General features: G+C 47.5%; 1 protein-coding gene across 2 annotated transcripts in view; it reads right to left on the reverse strand.

The window, feature by feature from the left end:
• The window catches only part of LOC135043501 (zinc finger protein 260-like), a 47156-nt gene extending 22143 nt beyond the window's left edge, over window positions 1-25013 (reverse strand). For both annotated transcript variants that reach the window (XM_063955123.1, XM_063955122.1), the window contains exons 1-2: window positions 24917-25013; window positions 24267-24758 (exon numbers count right to left, since the gene is read on the reverse strand). In XM_063955123.1, the coding sequence (XP_063811193.1) occupies window positions 24267-24600 (334 nt within the window). In that variant the 5' untranslated portion in view covers window positions 24601-24758; window positions 24917-25013. The remainder of the gene's footprint in view (window positions 1-24266; window positions 24759-24916) is intronic.
• Between the last annotated feature and the right edge of the window lie 77 nt (window positions 25014-25090).

Here is a 25090-nt window from a genome sequence, read left to right on the forward strand (position 1 = left end):
CAGCTATTGCCTGAGGGTCCCTTGACCTGGCGCAATACCTGTCGAGTTTTTTGTTGAGGTGGGACGCCATCATGTCCACCTTTGGTTTTTCCCAACGGTTTATAATCATGTGGAAGACTTCTGGGTGAAGTCCCCACTCTCCCGGGTGGAGGTCGTGCCTGCTGAGGAAGTCTGCTTCCTAGTTGTCCACTCCCGGAATGAATAATGCTGACAGTGCTATCACATGATTTTCCGCCCAGCGAAAAATCCTTGCAGCTTTTGCCATTGCCCTCCTGCTTCTTGTGCCGCCCTGTCTGTTTACGTGGGCGACTGCCGTGATGTTGTCCGACTGGATCAACACCGGCTGACCTTGAAGCAGAGGTCTTGCTAAGCTTAGAGCATTGTAAATGGCCCTTAGCTCCAGGATATTTATGTGAAGTGATGTCTCCAGGCTTGACCATAAGCCCTGGAAATTCCTTCCCTGTGTGACTGCTCCCCAGCCTCGCAGGCTGGCATCCGTGGTCACCAGGACCCAGTCCTGAATGCCGAATCTGCGGCCCTCTAGAAGATGAGCACTCTGCAACCACCACAGGAGAGACACCCTTGTCCTTGGTGACAGGGTTATCCGCTGATGCATCTGAAGATGCGACCCGGACCATTTGTCCAGCAGGTCCCACTGGAAAGTTCTTGCGTGGAATCTGCCGAATGGGATTGCTTCGTAGGAAGCCACCATTTTTCCCAGAACCCTTGTGCATTGATGCACTGAGACTTGGCTCGGTTTTAGGAGGTTCCTGACTAGCTCGGATAACTCCCTGGCTTTCTCCTCCGGGAGAAACACCTTTTTCTGGACTGTGTCCAGGATCATCCCTAGGAACAGAAGACGAGTCGTCTGAATTAGCTGCGATTTTGGAATATTGAGAATCCAACCGTGCTGCCGCAACACTACCTGAGATAGTGCTACACCGACCTCCAACTGTTCCCTGGATCTTACTCTTATCAGGAGATCGTCCAAGTAAGGGATAACTAAAACTCCCTTCCTTCGAAGGAGTATCATCATTTCGGCCATTACCTTGGTAAAGACCCGGGGTGCCGCGGACCATCCAAACGGCGGCGTCTGAAACTGATAGTGACAGTTCTGTACCACAAACCTGAGGTACCCTTGGTGAGAAGGGTAAATTGGGACATGAAGGTAAGCATCCTTGATGTCCAAAGACACCATGTAGTCCCCTTCTTCCAGGTTCGCAATCACTGCTCTGAGGGACTCCATCTTGAATTTGAACCTCTGTATGTAAGTGTTCAAAGATTTTAGATTTAAAATCGGTCTCACCGAGCCGTCCGGCTTCGGTACCACAACAGTGTGGAATAATACCCCCTTCCCTGTTGCAGGAGGGGTACCTTGATTATCACCTGCTGGGAATACAGCTTGTGAATGGCTTCCAATACTGCCTCCCTGTCGGAGGGAGACGTCGGTAAAGCCGACTTTAGGAAACGGCGAGGGGGAGATGTCTCGAATTCCAATTTGTACCCCTGAGATACCACCTGAAGGATCCAGGGGTCTACTTGCGAGTGAGCCCACTGCGCGCTGAAATTCTTGAGACGGGCCCCCACCGTGCCTGAGTCCGCTTGTAAAGCCCCAGCGTCATGCTGAGGGCTTGGCAGAGGCGGGAGAGGGCTTCTGTTCCTGGGAACTGGCTGATTTCTGCAGCCTTTTTCCTCTTCCTCTGTCACGGGGCAGAAATGAGGAACCTTTTGCCCGCTTGCCCTTATGGGAACGAAAGGACTGCGCCTGATAATACGGCGTCTTCTTATGTTGAGAGGCGACCTGGGGTAAAAACGTGGATTTCCCAGCTGTTGCCGTGGCCACCAGGTCTGAAAGACCGACCCCAAATAACTCCTCCCCTTTATAAGGCAATACTTCCATATGCCGTTTGGAATCCGCATCACCTGACCACTGTCGTGTCCATAACCCTCTTCTGGCAGAAATGGACAGCGCACTTACTCTTGATGCCAGTCGGCAAATATCCCGCTGTGCATCACGCATATATAGAAATGCATCTTTTAAATGCTCTATAGGCAATAATATACTGTCCCTATCTAGGGTATCAATATTTTCAGTCAGGGAATCCGACCACGCCAACCCACATCCAGGCTGAGGCGATTGCTGGTCGCAGTATAACACCAGTATGTGTGTAAATACATTTTAGGATACCCTCCTGCTTTCTATCAGCAGGATCCTTAAGGGCGGCCATCTCAGGAGAGGGCCTTTGTTTTGACAAGCGTGTGAGCGCTTTATCCACCCTAGGGGGTGTTTCCCAACGCACCCTAACCTCTGGCGGGAAAGGATACAATGCCAATAACTTTTTAGAAATTATCAGTTTTTATCGGGGGAAACCCACGCTTCATCACACACCTCATTTAATTTCTCAGATTCAGGAAAACTACAGGTAGTTTTTCCTCACCGAACATAATACCCCTTTTGGTGGTACTCGTATTATCAGAAATGTGTAAAACATTTTTCATTGCCTCAATCATGTAACGTGTGGCCCTACTGGAAGTCACATTTGTCTCCTCACCGTCGACACTGGAGTCAGTATCCGTGTCGGCGTCTGTATCTGCCATCTGAGGTAACGGGCGCTTTAGAGCCCCTGACGGCCTATGAGACGTCTGGACAGGCACAAGCTGAGTAGCCGGCTGTCTCATGTCAACCACTGTCTTTTGTAAAGAGCTGACACTGTCACGTAATTCCTTCCAACAGTTCATCCACTCAGGTGTCGACCCCCTAGGGGGTGACATCACTATTACAGGCAATTTGCTCCGCCTCCACATCATTTTCCTCCTCATACATGTCGACACAAACGTACCGACACACAGCACACACAGGGAATGCTCTGATAGAGGACAGGACCCCACTAGCCCTTTGGGGAGACAGAGGGAGAGTTTGCCAGCACACACCAGAGCGCTATATATATATATAGGGATAACCTTATATAATAAGAATTTACTTACCGATAATTCTATTTCTCGGAGTCCGTAGTGGATGCTGGGGTTCCTGAAAGGACCATGGGGAATAGCGGCTCCGCAGGAGACAGGGCACAAAAAAGTAAAGCTTTACTAGGTCAGGTGGTGTGCACTGGCTCCTCCCCCTATGACCCTCCTCCAGACTCCAGTTAGGTACTGTGCCCGGACGAGCATACACAATAAGGGAGGCATTTTGAATCCCGGGTAAGACTCATACCAGCCACACCAATCACACCGTACAACTTGTGATCTAAACCCAGTTAACAGTATGATAACAGAAAGAGCCTCTTAAAGATGGCTCCTTAACAATATAACCCGAATTTGTTAACAATAACTATGTACAGTATTGCAGATAATCCGCACTTGGGATGGGCGCCCAGCATCCACTACGGACTCCGAGAAATAGAATTATCGGTAAGTAAATTCTTATTTTCTCTATCGTCCTAAGTGGATGCTGGGGTTCCTGAAAGGACCATGGGGATTATACCAAAGCTCCCAAACGGGCGGGAGAGTGCGGATGACTCTGCAGCACCGAATGAGAGAACTCCAGGTCCTCTTTTGCCAGGGTATCAAATTTGTAAAATTTTACAAACGTGTTTTCCCCCGACCACGTAGCTGCTCGGCAGAGTTGTAATGCCGAGACCCCTCGGGCAGCCGCCCAAGATGAGCCCACCTTCCTTGTGGAATGGGCCTTAACAGATTTAGGCTGTGGCAGGCCTGCCACAGAATGAGCAAGTTGAATTGTGTTACAAATCCAACGAGCAATAGTCTGCTTAGAAGCAGGGGCACCCAACTTGTTGGGTGCATATAGTATCAACAGCGAGTCAGATTTTCTGACTTCAGCCGTCCTTGAAATGTATATTTTTAAGGCTCTGACAACGTCCAACAACTTGGAGTCCTCCAAGTCGCCAGTGGCCGCAGGCACCACAATAGGTTGGTTCAGGTGAAACGCTGATACCACCTTAGGGAGAAAATGCGGACGAGTCCGCAGTTCTGCCCTATCCGAATGGAAGATTAGATAAGGGCTTTTATAAGATAAAGCCGCCAATTCAGATACTCTCCTGGCGGAAGCCAGGGCCAGTAACATAGTCACTTTCCATGTGAGATATTTCAAATCCACCTTTTCCAATGGTTCAAACCAATGGGATTTGAGGAAATCTAAAACTACATTTAGATCCCACGGTGCCACCGGAGGCACCACAGGAGGCTGTATATGCAGTACTCCTTTGACAAAAGTCTGGACCTCAGGGACTGAGGCCAATTCTTTTTGGAAGAATATTGACAGGGCCGAAATTTGAACCTTAATAGATCCCAATTTGAGACCCATAGACAATCCTGATTGCAGGAAATGTAGGAAACGACCCAGTTGAAATTCCTCCGTCGGAACACTCCGATCCTCGCACCACGCGACATATTTTCGCCAAATGCGGTGATAATGTTTCACGGTGACTTCCTTCCTTGCCTTAATCAAGGTAGGAATGACTTCTTCTGGAATGCCTTTCCCTTTTAGGATCTGGCGTTCAACCGCCATGCCGTCAAACGCAGCCGCGGTAAGTCTTGAAAGAGACAGGGACCCTGTTGGAGCAGGTCCCTTCTCAGAGGTAGAGGCCACGGTTCGTCCGTGAGCATTTCTTGAAGTTCCGGGTACCAAGTCCTTCTCGGCCAATCCGGAACCACTAGTATTGTTCTTACTCCTCTTTGCCGTATAATCTTCAATACCTTTGGTATGAGCGGCAGAGGAGGAAACACATATACTGACTGGTACACCCAAGGAGTTACCAGCGCGTCCACAGCTATTGCCTGTGGATCTCTTGACCTGGCGCAATATTTGTCCAGTTTCTTGTTGAGGCGAGACGCCATCATGTCTACAATTGGTCTTTCCCAACGGTCTATTAACATGTGGAAGACCTCTGGATGTAGACCCCACTCTCCCGGATGAAGATCGTGTCTGCTGAGGAAGTCTGCTTCCCAGTTGTCCACGCCCGGGATGAACACTGCTGACAGTGCTATCACGTGATTCTCCGCCCAGCGAAGAATCTTGGCAGCTTCTGCCATTGCACTCCTGCTTCTTGTGCCGCCTTGTCTGTTTACATGGGCGACCGCCGTGATGTTGTCCGACTGAATCAACACCGGCTTTCCTTGCAGGAGAGGTTCCGCCTGGCTTAGAGCATTGTAGATTGCTCTTAGTTCCAGAATGTTTATGTGAAGAGACTTTTCCAGGCTCGTCCATACTCCCTGGAAGTTTCTTCCTTGTGTGACTGCTCCCCAGCCTCTCAGGCTGGCGTCCGTGGTCACCAAGATCCAATCCTGAATGCCGAATCTGCGGCCTTCTAATAGGTGAGCCTTCTGCAACCACCACAGAAGAGACACCCTTGTCTTTGGTGACAGGGTTATTCGCAGGTGCATCTGAAGATGTGACCCTGACCATTTGTCCAACAGATCCCTTTGGAAAATTCTTGCATGGAATCTGCCGAATGGAATTGCTTCGTAAGAAGCCACCATTTTCCCCAGGACTCTTGTGCATTGATGCACTGACACCTTTCCTGGTTTTAGGAGGTTCCTGACCAGGTCGGATAACTCCTTTGCTTTTTCCTCGGGAAGGAAAACCTTTTTCTGAACCGTGTCCAGAATCATTCCTAGGAACAGCAGACGAGTTGTCGGGATTAATTGGGATTTTGGAATATTCAGAATCCACCCGTGTTGTTTTAGCACCTCTTGAGATAGTGCTAATCCTGTCTCCAGCTGTTCTCTGGACCTTGCCCTTATTAGGAGATCGTCCAAGTATGGGATAACTAATACGCCTTTTCTTCGAAGAAGAATCATCATCTCGGCCATTACCTTGGTAAAAACCCGAGGCGCCGTGGACAATCCGAACGGCAGCGTCTGAAACTGATAGTGACAGTTTTGAACAACGAACCTGAGGTACCCCTGGTGTGCGGGGTAAATCGGAACGTGGAGATACGCATCCTTGATGTCCAAGGATACCATAAAGTCCCCTTCTTCCAGGTTCGCTATCACTGCTCTGAGTGACTCCATCTTGAACTTGAACTTTTTTATGTAGAGGTTCAAGGACTTCAGATTTAGAATAGGTCTTACCGAGCCATCCGGCTTCGGTACCACAAATAGAGTGGAATAATACCCCTTCCCTTGTTGTAAGAGGGGTACCTTGACTATCACCTGCTGAGAGTACAGCTTGTGAATGGCCTCCAAAACCGTCTCCCTTTCGGAGGAGACGGTTGGTAAAGCAGACTTCAGGAAACGATGAGGAGGATCCGTCTCTAATTCCAACCTGTACCCCTGAGATATTATCTGCAGGATCCAGGGGTCTACCTGCGAGTGAGCCCACTGCGCGCTGTAATTTTTGAGACGGCCGCCCACTGTCCCCGAGTCCGCTAGAGAGGCCCCAGCGTCATGCTGAGGTTTTTGCAGGAGCCGGGGAGGGCTTCTGTTCCTGGGAAGGAGCTGCCTGTTGGTGTCTCTTCCCTCTGCCTCTGCCTCGTGGCAGGTACGACAAGCCCTTTGCTCTCTTATTTTTGTAGGAGCGAAAGGGCTGCGGTTGAAAGGTCGGTGCCTTTTTCTGTTGGGGAGTGACTTGAGGTAAAAATGTGGATTTCCCGGCAGTAGCCGTGGCCACCAAGTCTGATAGACCGACTCCAAATAACTCCTCCCCTTTATACGGCAAAACTTCCATATGACGTTTTGAATCCGCATCGCCTGTCCACTGTCGTGTCCATAATGCTCTTCTGGCTGAAATGGACATAGCACTTACTCGTGATGCCAGTGTGCAGATATCTCTCTGTGCATCACGCATATAGATAAATGCATCCTTTATTTGTTCTAACGACAGCAAAACATTGTCCCTATCTAGGGTATCAATATTTTCAATCAGGGATTCTGACCAAACTACTCCAGCACTGCACATCCAGGCAGTTGCTATAGCTGGTCGTAGTATAACACCTGCATGTGTGTATATACTCTTTTGGATACCTTCCATCCTCCTATCTGATGGATCCTTAAGTGCGGCCGTCTCAGGAGAGGGTAACGCCACTTGTTTAGATAATCGTGTTAGCGCCTTGTCCACCTTAGGGGGTGTTTCCCAGCGCGCCCTAACCTCTGGCGGGAAAGGGTATAATGCCAATAACTTCTTTGAAATTATCAACTTTTTATCAGGGGCAACCCACGCTTCATCACACACGTCATTTAACTCTTCTGATTCAGGAAAAACTGTTGGTAGTTTTTTCACACCATACATAATACCCTGTTTTACGGTATCTGTAGTATCAGCTAAATTTAACGTCTCCTTCATTGCCAAAATCATATAACGTGTGGCCCTACTGGAAAATACGTTTGAATTTCCACCGTCGTCACTGGAATCAGTGCCTGTGTCTGGATCTGTGTCGACCGACTGAGGCAAAGGGCGTTTTACAGCCCCTGACGGTGTTTGAGGCGCCTGGACAGGCATTAATTGATTGTCCGGCCGCCTCATGTCCTCAACCGACTGTTTAAGTGAAGTGAGACTATCACGTAAATCCACAAATAAAGGCATCCATTCTGGTGTCGACCCCCTGGGGGGTGACATCTGCATATTTGGCAATTGCTCCGCCTCCACACCAATATCGTCCTCATACATGTCGACACACACGTACCGACACACACAGCAACCACACAGGGAATGCTCTAATGAAGACAGGACCCACTAGCCCTTTTGGGGAGACAGAGGGAGAGTCTGCCAGCACACACCAAAAAGCGCTATATATGACAGGGATAGCCTTATTATAAGTGCTCCCTTATAGCTGCTTTATATATATATATATAATATAGCCATTAATCTTGCCCCCCCTCTCTGTTTTACCCTGTTTCTGTAGTGCAGTGCAGGGGAGAGACCTGGGAGCCGTCCTGACCAGCGGAGCTGTGACAGAAAATGGCGCCGTGTGCTGAGGAGATAGGCCCCGCCCCTTTTTCGGCGGGCTCTTCTCCCGCTATTATTTGAGTTAGGCAGGGGTTAAATATCTCCATATAGCCTCTGTGGGCTATATGTGAGGTATTTTTAGCCTTTAGTAAGGTTTTTATTTGCCTCTCAGAGCGCCCCCCCCCCAGCGCTCTGCACCCTCAGTGACTGCCGTGTGAAGTGTGCTGAGAGGAAAATGGCGCACAGCTGCAGTGCTGTGCGCTACCTTATGAAGACTGAGGAGTCTTCAGCCGCCGATTTTGGACCTCTTCTATCTTCAGCGTCTGCAAGGGGGCCGGCGGCGCGGCTCCGGTGACCATCCAGGCTGTACCTGTGATCGTCCCTCTGGAGCTAGTGTCCAGTAGCCAAGCAGCAAATCCACTCTGCACGCAGGTGAGTTTACTACTTCTCCCCTAAGTCCCTCGTTGCAGTGATCCTGTTGCCAGCAGGACTCACTGTAAAATAAAAAACCTAAACTAAACTTTCTCTAAGCAGCTCTTTAGGAGAGCCACCTAGATTGCACCCTTCTCGTTCGGGCACAAAATCTAACTGGAGTCTGGAGGAGGGTCATAGGGGGAGGAGCCAGTGCACACCACCTGACCTAGTAAAGCTTTACTTTTTTGTGCCCTGTCTCCTGCGGAGCCGCTATTCCCCATGGTCCTTTCAGGAACCCCAGCATCCACTTAGGACGATAGAGAAAAGTGTTTTTCCCCTTATAGCTGCTGTATTGTTAATACTGCGCCTAATTAGTGCCCCCCTCTCTTTTTTAACCCTTTCTGTAGTGTAGTGACTGCAGGGGAGAGCCAGGGAGCTTCCCTCCAACGGAGCTGTGAGAGAAAATGGCGCCAGTGTGCTGAGGAGATAGGCTCCGCCCCTTTTTCACAGACTTTTCTCCTGCATTTTTATGGATTCTGGCAGGGGTTAAATGCATCCATATAGCCCTGGGGCCTATATGTGATGTATTTTCGCCAGCCAAGGTGTTTTTATTGCTGCTCAGGGTGCCCCCCCCCAGCGCCCTGCACCCATCAGTGACCGGAGTGTGAGGTGTGTATGAGGAGCAATGGCGCACAGCTGCACTGCTGTGCGCTACCTTGGTGAAGACTGATGTCTTCTGCCGCCGATTTTCCGGACCTATTCTTGCTTCTGGCTCTGTAAGGGGGCCGGCGGCGCGGCTCTGGGACCGGACTCCATGGCTGGGCCTGTGTTCGATCCCTCTGGAGCTAATGGTGTCCAGTAGCCTAAGAAGCCCAATCCACTCTGCACGCAGGTAAGTTTACTTCTCTCCCCTTAGTCCCTCGATGCAGTGAGCCTGTTGCCAGCAGGTCTCACTGAAAATAAAAAACCTAAAATACACTTTTATTCTAAGCAGCTCAGGAGAACTTTGCGTCAGCGGTTGAGGTTACTCGTGGTCAAGTAAGAAGGGGCCTTATCCAAATGTGAATCAAAATGGATTTTTCTTCTGGATGCATTATCACCTAAGGGCCTCAACGAAAAATTCACTTGGAACATATTTCTATCATGAGGGATATGTCACTGGGTCTCCTCATAAGTTTTACTACACAACAGTATTCCATGTTGTCCCTTTTTCTCCAATATTTATTGTTGCTGATCATGTACATATTTTTTGTCCCCCCTTCCTTCTTTTCCTCCCCCCCCCCACCCTCCCCCCCTCCCTTCCTTTTTTGTTTCCCTTCCTCCCTTCTCTCCCCCCCCCCCCCCCCTCCCCCTTTCCCCCTCCCACCCACCCCCATTCCCTCTTTTTTCCGTTCTCTTGTACCTCTTGAAGACAGACGTCAGCCAGGGCTTAGTGCCTAAGTCAATATCAAAATTTAAATATTAAAATTTAAATAATAATTATTTTTCCTTACATGGGACATACAGTTAAAATATGCTCATATGCCTATAGAACATGTGCCTTTATTGGTAACTGCATGTTTTTTGCTGTACAGCTTTTTGAATATTGCCTTTTTAAACATCTTTTTAAACTTATCTTTCAGTCACTATATTGCTTTCATTTTCACTAGTTCTGTTCACAGCATCACTGCATGTATTTCACATGCCTTCTCACTTTGTTTACATTTCTCTGACAGGCTTTCCCGGCGCCTGTCTAATCACGGACACGTTGCTAGGCAACACACACGTCATCACAGAGCCGCTCACGTGACTCACCCGGAAGTCCTGATCACAGAGTGCTTCTCGTTCGGGCACAAAAATCTAACTGAGGCTTGGAGGAGGGTCATAGGGGGAGGAGCCAGTGCACACCAGGTAGTCCTAAAGCTTTACTTTTGTGCCCAGTCTCCTGCGGAGCCGCTATTCCCCATGGTCCTTACGGAGTTCCCAGCATCCACTAGGACGTCAGAGAAAAACATTTCGCCGCTTTGTGCGGAATCTTCTCTCCTCTAACCTAAGAAAGTGTCCACGTGTCCTCTGTGCTGATCTTACCAAAAACAGGTCCCAGACAAGCTCTGTGTATTGTCCCCTTATATATTTGTAGATGTTGATCATGTCCCCTCTTAGGGCCTAATTCTGAGTTGATCGCAGCAGAAAGCTTGTTAGCAATTGGGCAAAACAATGTGCACTGCAGGGGGTGGGGGGGCAGATATAACATGTGCAGAGAGAGTTAGATTTGGATGGGGTGTATTAAAACTGAAATCTAAATTGCAGTGTAAAAATAAAGCAGCCAGTATTTACCCTGCACAGACACAATATAACCCACCCAAATCTAACTCTCTCTGCACATGTTACATCTGCCCCACCTGCAGTGCACATGGTTTTGCCCAATTGCTAACAAACTTTCTGCTGCGATCAACTCAGAATTACCCCCTTAGTCTCCTCTTTCCCAGTGTAAACATGTCTAGTCTTGCAAGCATTTCCTCGTATTCCAGAGTCTCCATGCCCTTAATTAGTTTGGTCACCCACCTCTCAACCTTTTCTAACTCCAGGATATCCTTTTTGTAGTCGCATGTGTGGTGCTGTGTCTAATTTTTTTCACAGGTACCCCGGATCGACGGAGACTGTGGCAGTCGGCGGGTCAACATAGGTAAGTATGTGTGTGTTGGCAGTTGTGTAATAAAGTTTTACTAACAAGGTGTGTGTCTCCTGTTTTTATTTGGGTATTTTTTTCCAGTAGAACTACAGGTACCAGCGGGCCTGTTTTTCTCCCGCATGCTGGTACTTGTGGTTCTCCAAGTACCAGCTGGCGGGGACTTGTAGTACTACTGGAAAAAACAATATTCTTTCACAATTCTCAAGGCTATCAGCCTCCCATCCGCAGCCCTTGGATGGGGGGGACAGCCTCGGGCTTCACCCCTGGCCCTTGGGTGGCTGGGGGGGGTGGACCCCTTGATTGAAGGGGTCCCCACTCCCCCAGGGTACCCCGGCCAGTGGTGACTAGTTGGATATTTAATGCCATGGCCGCAGGGCACTGTATAAAAGTGACCCCCGGCTGTGGCATTATCTGTCCAGCTAGTGGAGCCCGATGCTGGTGTAAAAAATACGGGGGACCCCTACTCTTTTTGTCCCCCGTATTTTTTGCACCAGGCGCAGAGCCCAGTGCTGGTTTTAAAAATACGGGGGATCCCCTGTCCAATTTTTCCCCGGATTTTTAGAACCAGGACCAGCTCGAAGAGCCCGAGGCTGGTTATGCTTTGGAGGGGGGACCCCATGCCATTTTTTTCCGGGATTTTACCATTCCATCTAAAAAAATATATATATATTATTTTACAAAATATATAAATAATACTTGTGCCTCCAAAACAGACAAACCAATTACCTAATCCCTTCTAATATAAATAGATATGCTATCACCAAAAAAAAAAAAAACACCAAAAAAAACATGTTTTACATTTTTTTTATTAGTTTCACCCACCAAAGTGTGGCGGATTGAAATTGACGAATTTACTGTCTAAAAGCACTGTTGGCGAATTTCCAAACTTCAATTGATTACACTTTTGTCGAATTGCAGCATTTGTACCATTGCAGAAAAGTCGAATTTGACAAAAGTCGAATTTCAAAAAATCAAATTTTGAAACTCTGTTTTTTTGACGGAAAGTTCTGAATTGCATTGACGATTTTTTTTGGGGGTGAAAAAGTCCAGTTTTTCGCCAATTTCGGGAATTCGACCGTAATTGCATATACCCCTATGTCTCCTACTCCTGCTGCTCTTTCAATTTGTTTCAGTAACAATTTCTCATCAGACACATTAATACCAGGCGTTTCAACAGTATTTACAGTCCACTCTTGAATATCTTCCCATATATGAGGTTTTAATAACGGCTTTACATAAAGACATACCCCTCCACCCGTTTATTTAGTCTGTCTCTCCTGAGCAGCGTATAACCCTCTAGGATTGACTGTCTAATAATGAGATTCATCCCAAGTTTCAGTAATGCCTATAGTATCATACTGTTTGCTTGCTGCAAGGATTTCTACTTCACCCTTTTTTCCAGTAATGCTTCTAGCGTTTACATACATACAATTAAGATCAGTATTTCCCCCTGTGCTAGGGGCATCATTCTCTTTATGCAGCAACGGTGACCCATAATCGTTATTACTTAGTATTTTGGTAAAAACTTTAATACCCAAGTTAATGCCCTTGCCGGCTGCTCTTTCCCTACCCCCTACTCCTTCCCCCTTTCATTCACTACCGCCATCCCCACTATTCTCACTGCATGGTCTTACTGACCTATAGTTTCCTTCTGTATTGTCTTACTGACCTATAGTTTCTTACTGTATTGTCTTACTGACCTATAGTTTCCTTCTGTATTGTCTTACTGACCTATAGTTTCTTACTGTATTGTCTTACTGACGTATAGTGGCTTATTGTAGTCTAACTGACCTATAGTTTCCAATAGGGAGAGCCCACGGCTGTCTGGCAGTGTTCTAGATGGTAAAGTATTACACATATGAATATATTTCTTCTAAATAAAATATTTTTCACCCTGATTGATATAATACTGATAGTAAGACAATTCAGTCAATAGTAATCTTTCTTTTAATTAAGTAGGATCAATTTATATGAATTTTTAGTGAATATTTCTTAAAGGTTATATTTTATTTGCAATTAAGTTAACAAGAGTGCTCCCAAAAAAACGTCCGTACTTACAGTCTCCGGACCCAAAGGCATCAAACTTGTCAAATTTCACGAACGTGTGGGCTGAGGACCACGTCGCCGCTCTGCAAAGTTGAGTAGTGGAATTGAATGGGAGCAGCATTTGGAAGGCATGCTGTTCCTTGTAGTGCCAATGGGAGATCCTGGGGGTGGCTCCCGGGTAAGTTAGCTCTCTGTCTGGAAGTGTTTTAGTAATAGCCTTTATCATGAGGCCTACTATGACAAATTACATGGCCCTATGTGGGCACTGCTATTATGTAGGTTAGGACTGCTGTATCAGAGAAGGCGTGACGTGGCTCAGCAGCTAAACATGTGTTTGCAAACATTTGTGACTAATTCTCTAAATTTTATTACCAGATAGGTTCAGGTATGGTTACAGGGTAATTTTCAGTGTGCGGAAGGGAATTTACGGGAGGGGATTTGCACCCCCTCCTCTTTGTCTGTTGAGTAGTGGAAACACATCTGGCAGCCGCCCACGAGGCACCCACTGATCTGGTGGTATGAGCACCCGTCTGAACCGTAACCTGTTTGCCACAGGAAATATAAGCTTACCGAATGGCAAGTCGAATCCATCTAGACAAAGGCTGCTTAGATGCTGGCACCCCTTCTTTGGCCCATCATAAAGAACAAACAATGGTCCGACTTTCTGAAGGACGACGTAACTTGTACATATACCCTTAAAGCTCGGACAACATCCAAGGACACTTCCCCATCTGCGAGACCCTGAAAAGATGGGACCACAATTGGCTGGTTTACGTGAAACCAACCTTAGGAAGGAAACCTGCTCTTGTACGGAGTTCTGCCCTATCCTCATGAAACATTCAAAGGACTCTTACACGATAAGGCTCCCAACTCAGAAACCCGCCTGGCCGAGACCAAGGCAATCAATAACGTGACCTTCCAAAAGAGATATTTCAGGTCTGTTCTTGCTAACGGCTCAAAAGTTGGAGATCTCAAAAATTCCAACACCAAATTTAAGTCCCATGGCGCAGTGGTAGGACGAAAAGGGGGTTGTATCCTCAGAACCCCCTGTAAAAAAGTTTGAAGCTCTGGCAAGAATGCTAACCGCTTGTTGAAATAGTATAGAGAGAAACGAAATTTTAACCTCCAGAGGGCCCAGCCTCAGTCCTACATCTAGACCGGCCTGAAGGAAAAGTAGAAGTCTGGATAAGTGGAAGATCGTTGAATTCCACCCACATTCTTGACATAAGTCTATGTACCTCTTCCAAATCCTGTAGTAGTGCATGGCTGTGACCGGCTTCCTAGCGGCAAACATTGTAGGAATGGCCGTTCTTGGTATCCTTCTGTTTCTTAAGATCCGGGTTTCAATAGCCACGCCATTAAATGCAGCCTGTGCAGGTGTGGGTGTTTGAACAGTCCCTGAGATAGCAGGTCCTACCTCTGAGGTAACCGCCAAGGATCTTCCACTAGTAACCCTCGCAGGTCTGAGTACCAACTCCTGCGGGGCCAATCTAGTGTGATTAGAAATGCCCACACTCGTTCTCGTTTCAACCGTTTCAGAACCCTGGGTATGAGTGGGAAAGGTGGAAAAATGTAAATCCTCCTGTAACACCAAGGAAGTGTTAATGCGTCCACTCCTTCTGCTGCTGGATCTTTTATCCTGGGATATTGACCACATCTCCTCACCACCATTTCGAAAATCCGTGGATGTAGGCACCACTCTCCCGGATGCATGTCCTGGCGGCTGAGATAATCTGCTTCCCAGTTTTCCACACCTGGAATGAACACTGCCGAGAGAATGATGTTTCGCCTTTCTGCCCACAAAAAGATCTTTGTGGCTTCCTTTAACGCCATCCTCCTTGATGGTTTATGTAAGCAGTCATCGTGACATTGTTCGACTGTATCTTTAAGTGTTGACCCATGACTAGGTCTGCGGCTCAGAGAAGCACATTGTAAACTGCTCTCAGTTCGAGAATGTTTATGGGTAGGCTGCTCTCCTGTAACGTCCATCCTTTTTGTCCATGGATACCATGACCCCTCCATGTTCTAAACCCACAATAACTGACTGGAATTATTCCATCTTGAATCTGCAAACCGTTAGGAATTTGTTCCACTAGGACGGCACCCCAACCTCTGAGACTGGCGTCCGTTGTCAGGATCCTCCAATCCCAAATGCCGAATCTCTTGCCTGCTGCAAGATTCTTGTGCAACGACCACCAAATCAAGTAGGTTCGTATGCGTGGTGGAAGCTGGATTCTTCAATGTAGAAGCCAGTGCGAACCTGCTCCCTGAGCAATGAGTTTCATCTGGAATGGTCAGGAATGAAGTCCTCCATACCAGAGAGCTGCGAATGACGCCACCCTCTTCTTGAGAAGTAGCACAGAGGTGTAGGTGGATCCTGGATCTAGTTCTCTGGTAGGAATACTCTTAATTGTATCGTGTCCAAGATGAGATCGAGGAAATGAATCCGTTGAGTTGGCATGAGGTTGGATTTCTGGAAGTTCACAATCCACCCATGTTGAATGAGAAATTGATGAGATGTCGAAGCATCCTTTATCAGCTGTTTCTGAGATGGGCCTTGATCAGTAGATTGTCTAGATAAGGTATGATCGTGACCCCTGTCTCAATCTTGTCACCACTATTGCTATGATCTTTATAAAGATTCTTGGGGCTGATGAGGGGTTCAAATCGGGATATGAAGGTATTTTGCACTACCAAAAGTTTTGAATAAAATCCCGTTCCTCATTGAGGATCTGGGACTGGAGACTTAACCCTTTGTATGCAGGAGTCTTTGAAGTTGCCTCCTGTAACGCTCCTGCTCGCAATGGGCAGCTAGGCCCTCATGCTGCAAATAAATGGACTGTGTGGACGCTCTTTTCTGGTGTCGACTATGAACGACCTCTACCTCTGGTTCCACGAGTCTGTTGCTCCAAAACCTATTCTGGCTCGGTACGACAGCGATCGAATGAATTTAAACACTGGTCCCGAGCAACCTTCTATAACGTGTGATGTTGTGCTCGAGTAAGAAGTAGGTAGAAAGGTAGATGTTACTGCAGTTGCCTGCGAAATCCACTTGTCTAACTCATCAAACATCATCTAACCCCCAAATGGAATAGCCTCTACTCTCTATAAAAGAAGGGTAGCGGCGGAGGAGCTGTGCTGCTAGCTACCAGGGCTTAAGTTATAAGGCAGCAGCGTATGAGAAGCCGCTGCTGCTCGTTCCCCCGTCATCTTTTCCAGCCCTCCGCGCCCTCGTACTAGCACCGACGGTGGGAGGAAGTGTGCGGGGGATATAGCCCGGGTCCCGGCGAGTGCAGGAAAAGCTGCGGCTGCAGCCATGTGTTATGCACACCAGTGCCTGCAGGAATGTACAGGTGTCAGAACTGTTATGCACTCCAGTGCCTGCAGGAATGTACTGGTGTCTGAACAGATAGGTATGCAAAACAAATGAACTCATAGACAGACTGGGAAATATGACATTACGTACACAGAAGGTGATAGGGTAACAAAATACACACAAAGTGAACAGAGAAGCCCAGAGGCTAAGGAACTGGGTGTCTCCCTAGTATTAGTAATGCTCAGATGGGAAAAGCAAGATGTTGTGTTTTAATACGTAGAGAACCCGAAATGATGTTGCTAAGGGCAACAGCAAAACCCTAAAGGGTTACCAACGGGTGTGGCGGTAAACTCCTTGGTCAGAGATGGAATGATAGACACAAGGAGAGTCTCCACAATCCTAATTCTCACTTGCAGTGCACAGGTTCAGCTTACTGCCACTAAGCTGACACCTGACACCTTGCACAGTGAGACAGGATTTATGCAGGCAAGTCTTAGAATACAGCCGCAAACTTGCTAAGTTCACAGAGTAGTAAAAGAACCCCAGCAAGCTAAACGACTGACTCCAGTCTTACTGCTAGGTCTGGGTTGGCAGAGTGTAGTACCAAATCCCCAGGCCTATTTGCAGTAAGCAACAACAAATACAAAGCTACACAGTACTGGCTAACTTTCAGAAACTGACTAACCAACAAAGATTTAGCAGCATCTGCTTAACCTGGGAAGAGGCCTTATAAAGCAGGTGCTGTCCACGCCCCACTCTGACCTCACAGACTGTGAGCACAAAAACCAGCACCGGATCCCCTGCCGTGCACAGAGCCTATAACCACTGCACAGCAAAAGACCCGAACCGGAGTATCAGCTGCGCTCAGGTTACTCCACTAGCACTTGTCTCCCGGTTGCCATGACGACGTGGCAGCACAGGGCAGGAGACCCTAACAGTACCCCCCCTCTGACGAGGGGTCAAAGAACCCCTACCACCGGGTTTATCGGGGAACTGCGAGAAGAAAGAGCGTATCAGTCTGGGGGCATGAAGATCACAACTGCGCACCCACGACCGCTCCTCCGGGCCATACCCCTTCCAGTGCACCAAAAATGACAGCCGACCCCGAACCACCTTGGAGTCAAGAATCCTTTCAACAACAAACTCCCTCTGGCCACGTATCAGAAGAGGGGAAGGTCTTCCACTGGAAGAAGGATTACTAATCGCCCGTTTTAAAAGGGAACAATGAAATGTTTTATTGATACCCAAAGAACGGGGCAGATCTAACTGAAATGCCACCGGATTGATAACCCTGGTGATCTTATAAGGGCCGATGAACCGGGGTCCTAACTTATGAGATGGCTGTCTCAACTTCAAATTCTTGGTAGACAACCAGACGAAGTCTCCTAATTTGAAGCTGCAGGGTCTTTTCCGCTTATTAAAAACCCTTTTGGTCACTAATGACACAGACACAAGGGCTTTCTTCACTTTCCGCCAAATACCTCTAAGGACCGAAACCACAGAGGAACCACCAGGCGTGGAGTCCAGGGGGTCAAAAGAATTGGCCTTAGGATGATGCCCATACACACAAAGGAAGGGAGAGATCCCTGTAGCAGAGTGAGCCGCGTTGTTATAGGCAAACTCCGCCATGGACAGATGAGCAAACCAGTCAGTCTGACACTTGGAGACATAACACCTGAGGAACTGCTCCAAGGACTGGTTCACCCTTTCAGTCTGCCCATTAGACTGCGGATGGTAGCCTGACGACAAGCTGACAGAAATCTGGAGATCGGAACAAAATGCCCTCCAGAATTTGGCCACAAACTGGGATCCGCGGTCAGAGACCACATCAAGTGGCAACCCGTGGAGACGCACAACATGCAGCATAAATAATTCATACAGGCATCTGGCCGATGGCAGCCCAACCAGTGGAACAAAGTGCGCCATCTTCGAAAACCTGTCAACGACAACCCAGATGGCTGTCATCCCCGAAGATTTGGGCAAGTCCACCACAAAATCCATTGAAATGTGGGTCCATGGCTTAGATGGGATAGAGAGTGGATGTAATGGGCCAACAGGAACCCCTCTAGGAGTCTTATTTTGGGCACAGATGTCACATGCCCGAACCCACTGATCCACATCCTTAGCCACCGAGGGCCACCACACCGCCCTAGATAGCATCTCCCGAGTTCTGGCAATACCCGGGTGACCTGCCGACTTCTTGGCATGGAATTCCAGGAACACTCACTGTCTTAACCTAGGAGGCACAAACAAAAGACCTACCGGAAGGTCTGGAGGAGCCTGCTCCTGTGCTCTAAGGACTAATGATAAGAGGTCCTGGGTAATGCCCACTTTAATACATGATGGGGACACAATGGGCAACGGTGGTCTCCTGGATTGGAGCAAAACTCTGCGAGAGCGCATCAGCCTTGATGTTTTTTGACCCAGGGCGATATGCTATTAAAAAATTAAAGCGAGCAAAAAACAAAGCCCATCGTGCCTGCCTGGCATTGAGACGCTTCGCTGACTCTAAATATGCCAGATTCTTATGGTCGGTGAGAATTGAGACCACAAACTTAGCCCCCTCAAGCCAGTGTCTCCACTCCTCGAGTGCATCCTTAATAGCCAGCAATTCCCGGTTACCCACGTCATAATTCATCTCGGCAGGCGGAAATTTACGGGAAAAGTAAGCACAGGGATGAAGGCGATTATCAGACACTCCCATCTGAGAAAGCACTGCCCCAATACCCATCTCAGAGGCATCCACCTCCACCACAAAAGGACGCTCTGGATCTGGGTGTCGCAGCACCTTGGCCGATACAAATGCCCTTTTGAGACGGGCAAAAGCCGCTTTAGCCTCACAAGACCAGTGAGCAACATCCGCCCCTTTCTTAGTGAGTGCCACCAAGGGCGCCACTATAGACGAAAATCCAGCGATAAATCGTCTATAAAAATTCACAAAGCCCAGGAAACGCTGAAGCGCCTTCAAACTAGTGGGCTGCACCCAATCCAGGACTGCCTGTACCTTGGAACCCTCCATTTGGAAACCTTCTGGGGAGATAATATATCCTAGAAATGCGATTTGCTGAACTTCAAATTCGCACTTCTCCAGCTTCGCCCCAAGCCGGTGATCTCTGAGTTTCTGGAGGACTAAGCGTACATGCTTCCGATGTTCCTCCAGGGAATGGGAGAAGATTAGGATGTCATCTAAGTATACAACTAAGAATCTATCCAAATATTCCCTGAGCACATCATTCATGAAATCCTGGAAGACTGCTGGGGCATTACAGAGCCCAAAAGGCATCACCAAATATTCATAATGCCCTGAGTGGGTATTAAAGGCAGTCTTCCATTCATCCCCCTCTCTTATTCGGATTAGATTGTACGCACCGCGTAGGTCAATCTTGGAAAAAATGGTGGCAGTACGAAGCTGGTCAAACAAGACCGAAATGAGAGGCAATGGGTATGAGTTTTTAATCGTGATATGGTTCAATTCCCTGAAGTCGATGCAGGGTCGCAACGAACCGTCCTTTTTACCCACAAAGAAGAACCCCGACCCAACTGGAGACTGTGAAGGTCTGATAAATCCCTTAGCCAAGTTCTCCTGAATGTACTCTGCCATAGCCTGAGTCTCAGGACGTGACAGGGAGTACAACCTGCTCTTGGGAAGCTTAGCATTTGGCAACAAATCAATGGCACAGTCATAGGGGCGATGGGGAGGTAGTACGTCTGCAACTTTTTTGGAGAACACGTCCGCAAAATCTGCATAACACCCTGGCAATCCTGGCAAACTTAGCTGCGAGAGCCTGACTGGAAGGCTCAAGCAACTCCTGAAACAATCAGTACCCCAACTAAGAATCTCCCCAGAGACCCAGTCAAATTGAGGATTGTGGGCCCTTAACCAGGGTAACCCCAACACCAATGGGGCAAAAGTACAGACAGTCACATAAAAAGACAATTTTTCAGAGTGTGTGGCTCCAATAAACAAAGAAATCTGGCTAGTGCAAGAGGTAATTTTACCTTGGGATAATGGTTCCCCGTTTAACCCACAAATCTCAATTTCCGATGCCAAGGGTACTAAGGGAACAGAGTGTTTCAGGGCGAATTGGCGATCCATAAAAACCACGTCGGCCCCACTGTCCACAAAGGCCTCAGTCTTGACAGTTTGACCGAGGATCTTCAAGGTCAGCGGAATGATAAAATTCTTCTTGGGAAATTCTGACTTCTGGCATGACAGGATATTTCCAATCACCCTCAGGCCCTGAAGTTTTCCGGCTTTTCTAGGCATGATACTACCACATGACCTTTATTCCCACAGTACAAACACAACCCCTGCTGTCTCCTCCGCGTCTTCTCACGCGAGGAGAGGCGGGTAGCCCCAATCTGCATAGGCTCCTCGGAAAATTCCTCAGAGTCTGAGGTTCCCTTGGAAAAGAAGGAAACCTCAGTCTCCCTTTCAAGCCTACGCTCTCTCAGCCGTCTATCCACCCGGATGGATAACTGCATGAGCTGATCCAAGCTATCAGGCAAGGGATATTGTACCAGTTGGTCCTTTATCTGGTTAGAAAGACCTCTTCGGTACTGGTGTCTCAGGGCTGGGTCATTCCACTGGGTATCATGGGCCAACCTCCGAAACTCCGTACAGTAAACTTCAACTAGCCTTCGCCCTTGCTTAAGGATCGAAATCTGAGCCTCGGCTGAGGCCGTCTTGTCAGGGTCATCATACAACATGCCCAGTGCCGTAAAAAAAGCATCAACACTTTTAAGCGACGGACAGTCAGGCTGCAACCCATATGCCCAGACCTGTGGGTCTCCTTGTAGCAAGGAAATCACTATGCCCACCCGCTGAATCTCCGACCCAGAAGACTGAGGCCTAAGCCGGAAGTATAGCTTGAAGCTCTCCTTGAAACAAAAGAACTGCGAGCGATCTCCAGAAAAACGATCCGGGAGATTTACTTTCGGCTCCTTAACCCCTGAAGGTGCTGCTGCTGCGGGAGCTCCGCCAGCGGCCTGGGAGATGTGCATTTTAATGGACAAATCATTAAATTGTCGAGTCAGGACCTGCACCTGATCGACCACCTGTTGCAACGTATTTTGAGGGGTATGCTCCATATTCCCACAAAATTTCAACAGGAGTACTAGGCTGCTGAATATGTTATGCACACCAGTGCCTGCAGGAATGTACAGGTGTCAGAACTGTTATGCACTCCAGTGCCTGCAGGAATGTACTGGTGTCTGAACAGATAGGTATGCAAAACAAATGAACTCACAGACAGACTGGGAAATATGACATTACGTACACAGAAGGTGATAGGGTAACAAAATACACACAAAGTGAACAGAGAAGCCCAGAGGCTAAGGAACTGGGTGTCTCCCTAGTATTAGTAATGCTCAGATGGGAAAAGCAAGATGTTGTGTTTTAATACGTAGAGAACCCGAAATGCTGTTGCTAAGGGCAACAGCAAAACCCTAAAGGGTTACCAACGGGTGTGGCAGTAAACTCCTTGGTCAGAGATGGAATGATAGACACAAGGAGAGTCTCCACAATCCTAATCCTCACTTGCAGTGCACAGGTTCAGCTTACTGCCACTAAGCTGACACCTGACACCTTGCACAGTGAGACAGGATTTATGCAGGCAAGTCTTAGAATACAGCCGCAAACTTGCTAAGTTCACAGAGTAGTAAAAAACCCCAGCAAGCTAAACGACTGACTCCAGTCTTACTGCTAGGTCTGGGTTGGCAGAGTGTAGTACCAAATCCCCAGGCCTATTTGCAGTAAGCAACAACAAATACAAAGCTACACAGTACTGGCTAACTTTCAGAAACTGACTAACCAACAAAGATTCAGCAGCATCTGCTTAACCTGAGAAGAGGCCTTATAAAGCAGGTGCTGTCCACGCCCCACTCAGACCTCACAGACTGTGAGCACAAAAACCAGCACCGGATCCCCTGCCGTGCACAGAGCCTGTAACAACTGCACAGCAAAAGACCCGAACCGGAGTATCAGCTGCGCTCAGGTTACTCCGCTAGCACTTGTCTCCCGGTTGCCATGACGACGTGGCAGCACAGGACAGGAGACCCTAACACCATGAGAGATATGTCGTTTCAGCGGGCGGCGGGAGGGGATGCTCTTTTCAAGCACCCCGCTGTGTGTTTAAGAGGCGGCGGTATACGCTGCCGCTGACATCCACGCTGCGTCTCCCTCAGCCCTCTGTCTGTAGAGGAAGGAGGGGCGGGCGGGGGAGCTGACATGAAGCGGGAGTGTATAGCCGGCCAGTGAGTGTTTTAGACCGTTTGTTCTGTTACAGCGGCAGCGGAAGGAGGGGGCAGCGGGGAAGCTGCGCTGCTGAGTCCCAGGGCTTAGAGCCAGAAGGTAGCAGCATTGTGTGCGGTCCACGGGAGGAAGTCTGTCAAACTGCCTCCTGGATCCATGAAGAAGCTATGGTTACCGTAAGTGTAACTGTAACTAGGGCCCCTTTACAACCAGTACTCACTGCTGACTCTGCGCTCCGGATTTACTGAGGAGAGATGCAGACCCCCTTTAGTAGGGATCATTGTCTCTCTATTCTTAAGACTTTCATCCCCCTTTACATTAGGGTAACTCAGTCTCAGTACTGAAATGGAGGAGGAGCTCCCTTCTTGTGCTTGTACCTCCTTGGCACAATTTTTCAAACTGAGGGATGTGAAGGGGGAGGAGCCGGCTGTGCAGACAATACTAATTTTTAGATTGTGACACACCTCCGGTTGCAAGCTTCACACCCCTACTGTATAAGACTCCAGTGTCCCCTAGTGGATGAAAGAGAAAGGAGGTTTACTTCTTTCTTTCCCAACCGCTCTTCTATGCAGAAGGGAAATATCTGCTGTTTATTGAGAGATGCTCCCTGTAAGGAATATAGAAATTTGCCACTTGTAGCTGAACTTGCAAAATACCCCCACCCAATTTACATCAGTTAAACTAAAAGTCTCTCATGATTATGACTTCTCTCTTTAAAGCCATTTTAGTGATGTCCAACAATAGATTCCTGTCCAAATCCTGCCCCTGGCCAGGTGGTCTAGAGATCACCCCAATGCGAATAATGTCCTTCTCCCCGGTTTCTGTGGTGACCCAAAGGGCCTCAGATTTGTCTTCAATGTTTTGTATTAATTGAAGTAGCATTTATGCTTTTTCCCCACATACATGGTTACCCTTCCTCCTATACTGACCATTCTATCCTTCCTAAATAAATTGTATCCTGCTATAGCTATGTCCCAGTCATGATTCTCATTGCACCATGACTCTGTAATTGCCACAATATCCAGGTAATCCCTGGTCATTATCACAATTAGCTCTGGAATTTTGTCTCCTAAGCTCCTAGCATTTGCACACATAGCTTTAAGAATTATGTCTGTGCATCTGTTAGTAGTAGCCATGTCCAGACAGTACAAAATAAATGACAAGTTTAAAGTTGAAATTACCTGTTTGGTGATGTTGCTCTGTATTTGGTATTTGTTTTTTTAACTAATCAGGAATCACACTCTGTCCTTTACACCACGCTAAATGTAAAGATATAGTAAACCTGACCACAAATGGCCAAATAGGTCTACTATATACAAGGAGTTATTTAATACCTGCATCATCTAACAAAATGATGGTTATTTAATAAAAGGTTGCTAAACTGAGAAATTTAGATCCCATACAAATTAGACGCTCCACAAAAAACACACTACTACTTATATATGATCCCTAAAAATAAACTTCTGCTTGTTACTTTTAATAACAGTATAGTGATGTGTGTAATAACTCTCTTCATCTGATGTTTGTCATGGATAGCCTTGTGCTATAAACACCCAACTGAGAACAGGGCTGATGGCAGAGGAGGGTGTAGGATAAGAGATTGCTGTAGTGACTGAGCAATGAGAATATGTGACTTCTGTAATAAGTGTTTATTACTCACCTGTGCTGATATCTGTAGGGATCTCCTCCTCCTTACACTGCTGATCACCCCTCACATACATCTCTTCTTCTCCATCTATATCTTCTGCCTTTATATCAGTCACATACGTCTCTTCTTCTCCCTCCATATCTTCTGCCTTCATATCAGTCACATACGTCTCTTCTTCTTCCTCTATATCTTCTGCCTTTATATCAGTCACATACTTCTCTTCTTCCCTCTGTATATCTTCTGCCTTCATATCAGTCACATACTTCTCTTCTTCTCCCTCTATATCTTCTGCCTTTATATCAGTCACATACGTCTCTTCTTCTCCCTCTATATCTTCTGCCTTCATATCAGTCACACACAGCTCTTCTTCTCCCTCTATATCTTCTACCTTTATAACAGTCACATACGTCTCTTCTTCTCCATCTATATCTTCTGCCTTTATATCAGTCACATACGTCTCTTCTTCTCCATCTATATCTTCTGCCTTTATACGAGAAAGACGTTCTACCTAAATAACCCAAAAAATACAATGGCATTTGCATACTGTTTGATTAAATTGAGGTGAAACAGTATAATATCAGTGTACTATAAGACACACAGCTTCTCTAAACATCATATAGTGACAGTCACTTTGGTGTATTGGATGATACCCTAAATCCCACCTACCTGATCCTCCTGTGGGGTCCTGTGATTCTCCTCTGTACAATCCTGGGAATACAGAGGACGGGGACATCTCTCTGGGGTATCTCTGTTACTGGGTCCATCTGTAGGAGACACACAGTGACTGAGTACAGTGTATGTATGTGATTATCAGATGATGTGTGTATATAGGGGGC

The sequence above is a fragment of the Pseudophryne corroboree genome, unplaced genomic scaffold (genome assembly GCF_028390025.1).
Source record: "Pseudophryne corroboree isolate aPseCor3 unplaced genomic scaffold, aPseCor3.hap2 scaffold_868, whole genome shotgun sequence".
NCBI lineage: Eukaryota > Metazoa > Chordata > Amphibia > Anura > Myobatrachidae > Pseudophryne > Pseudophryne corroboree.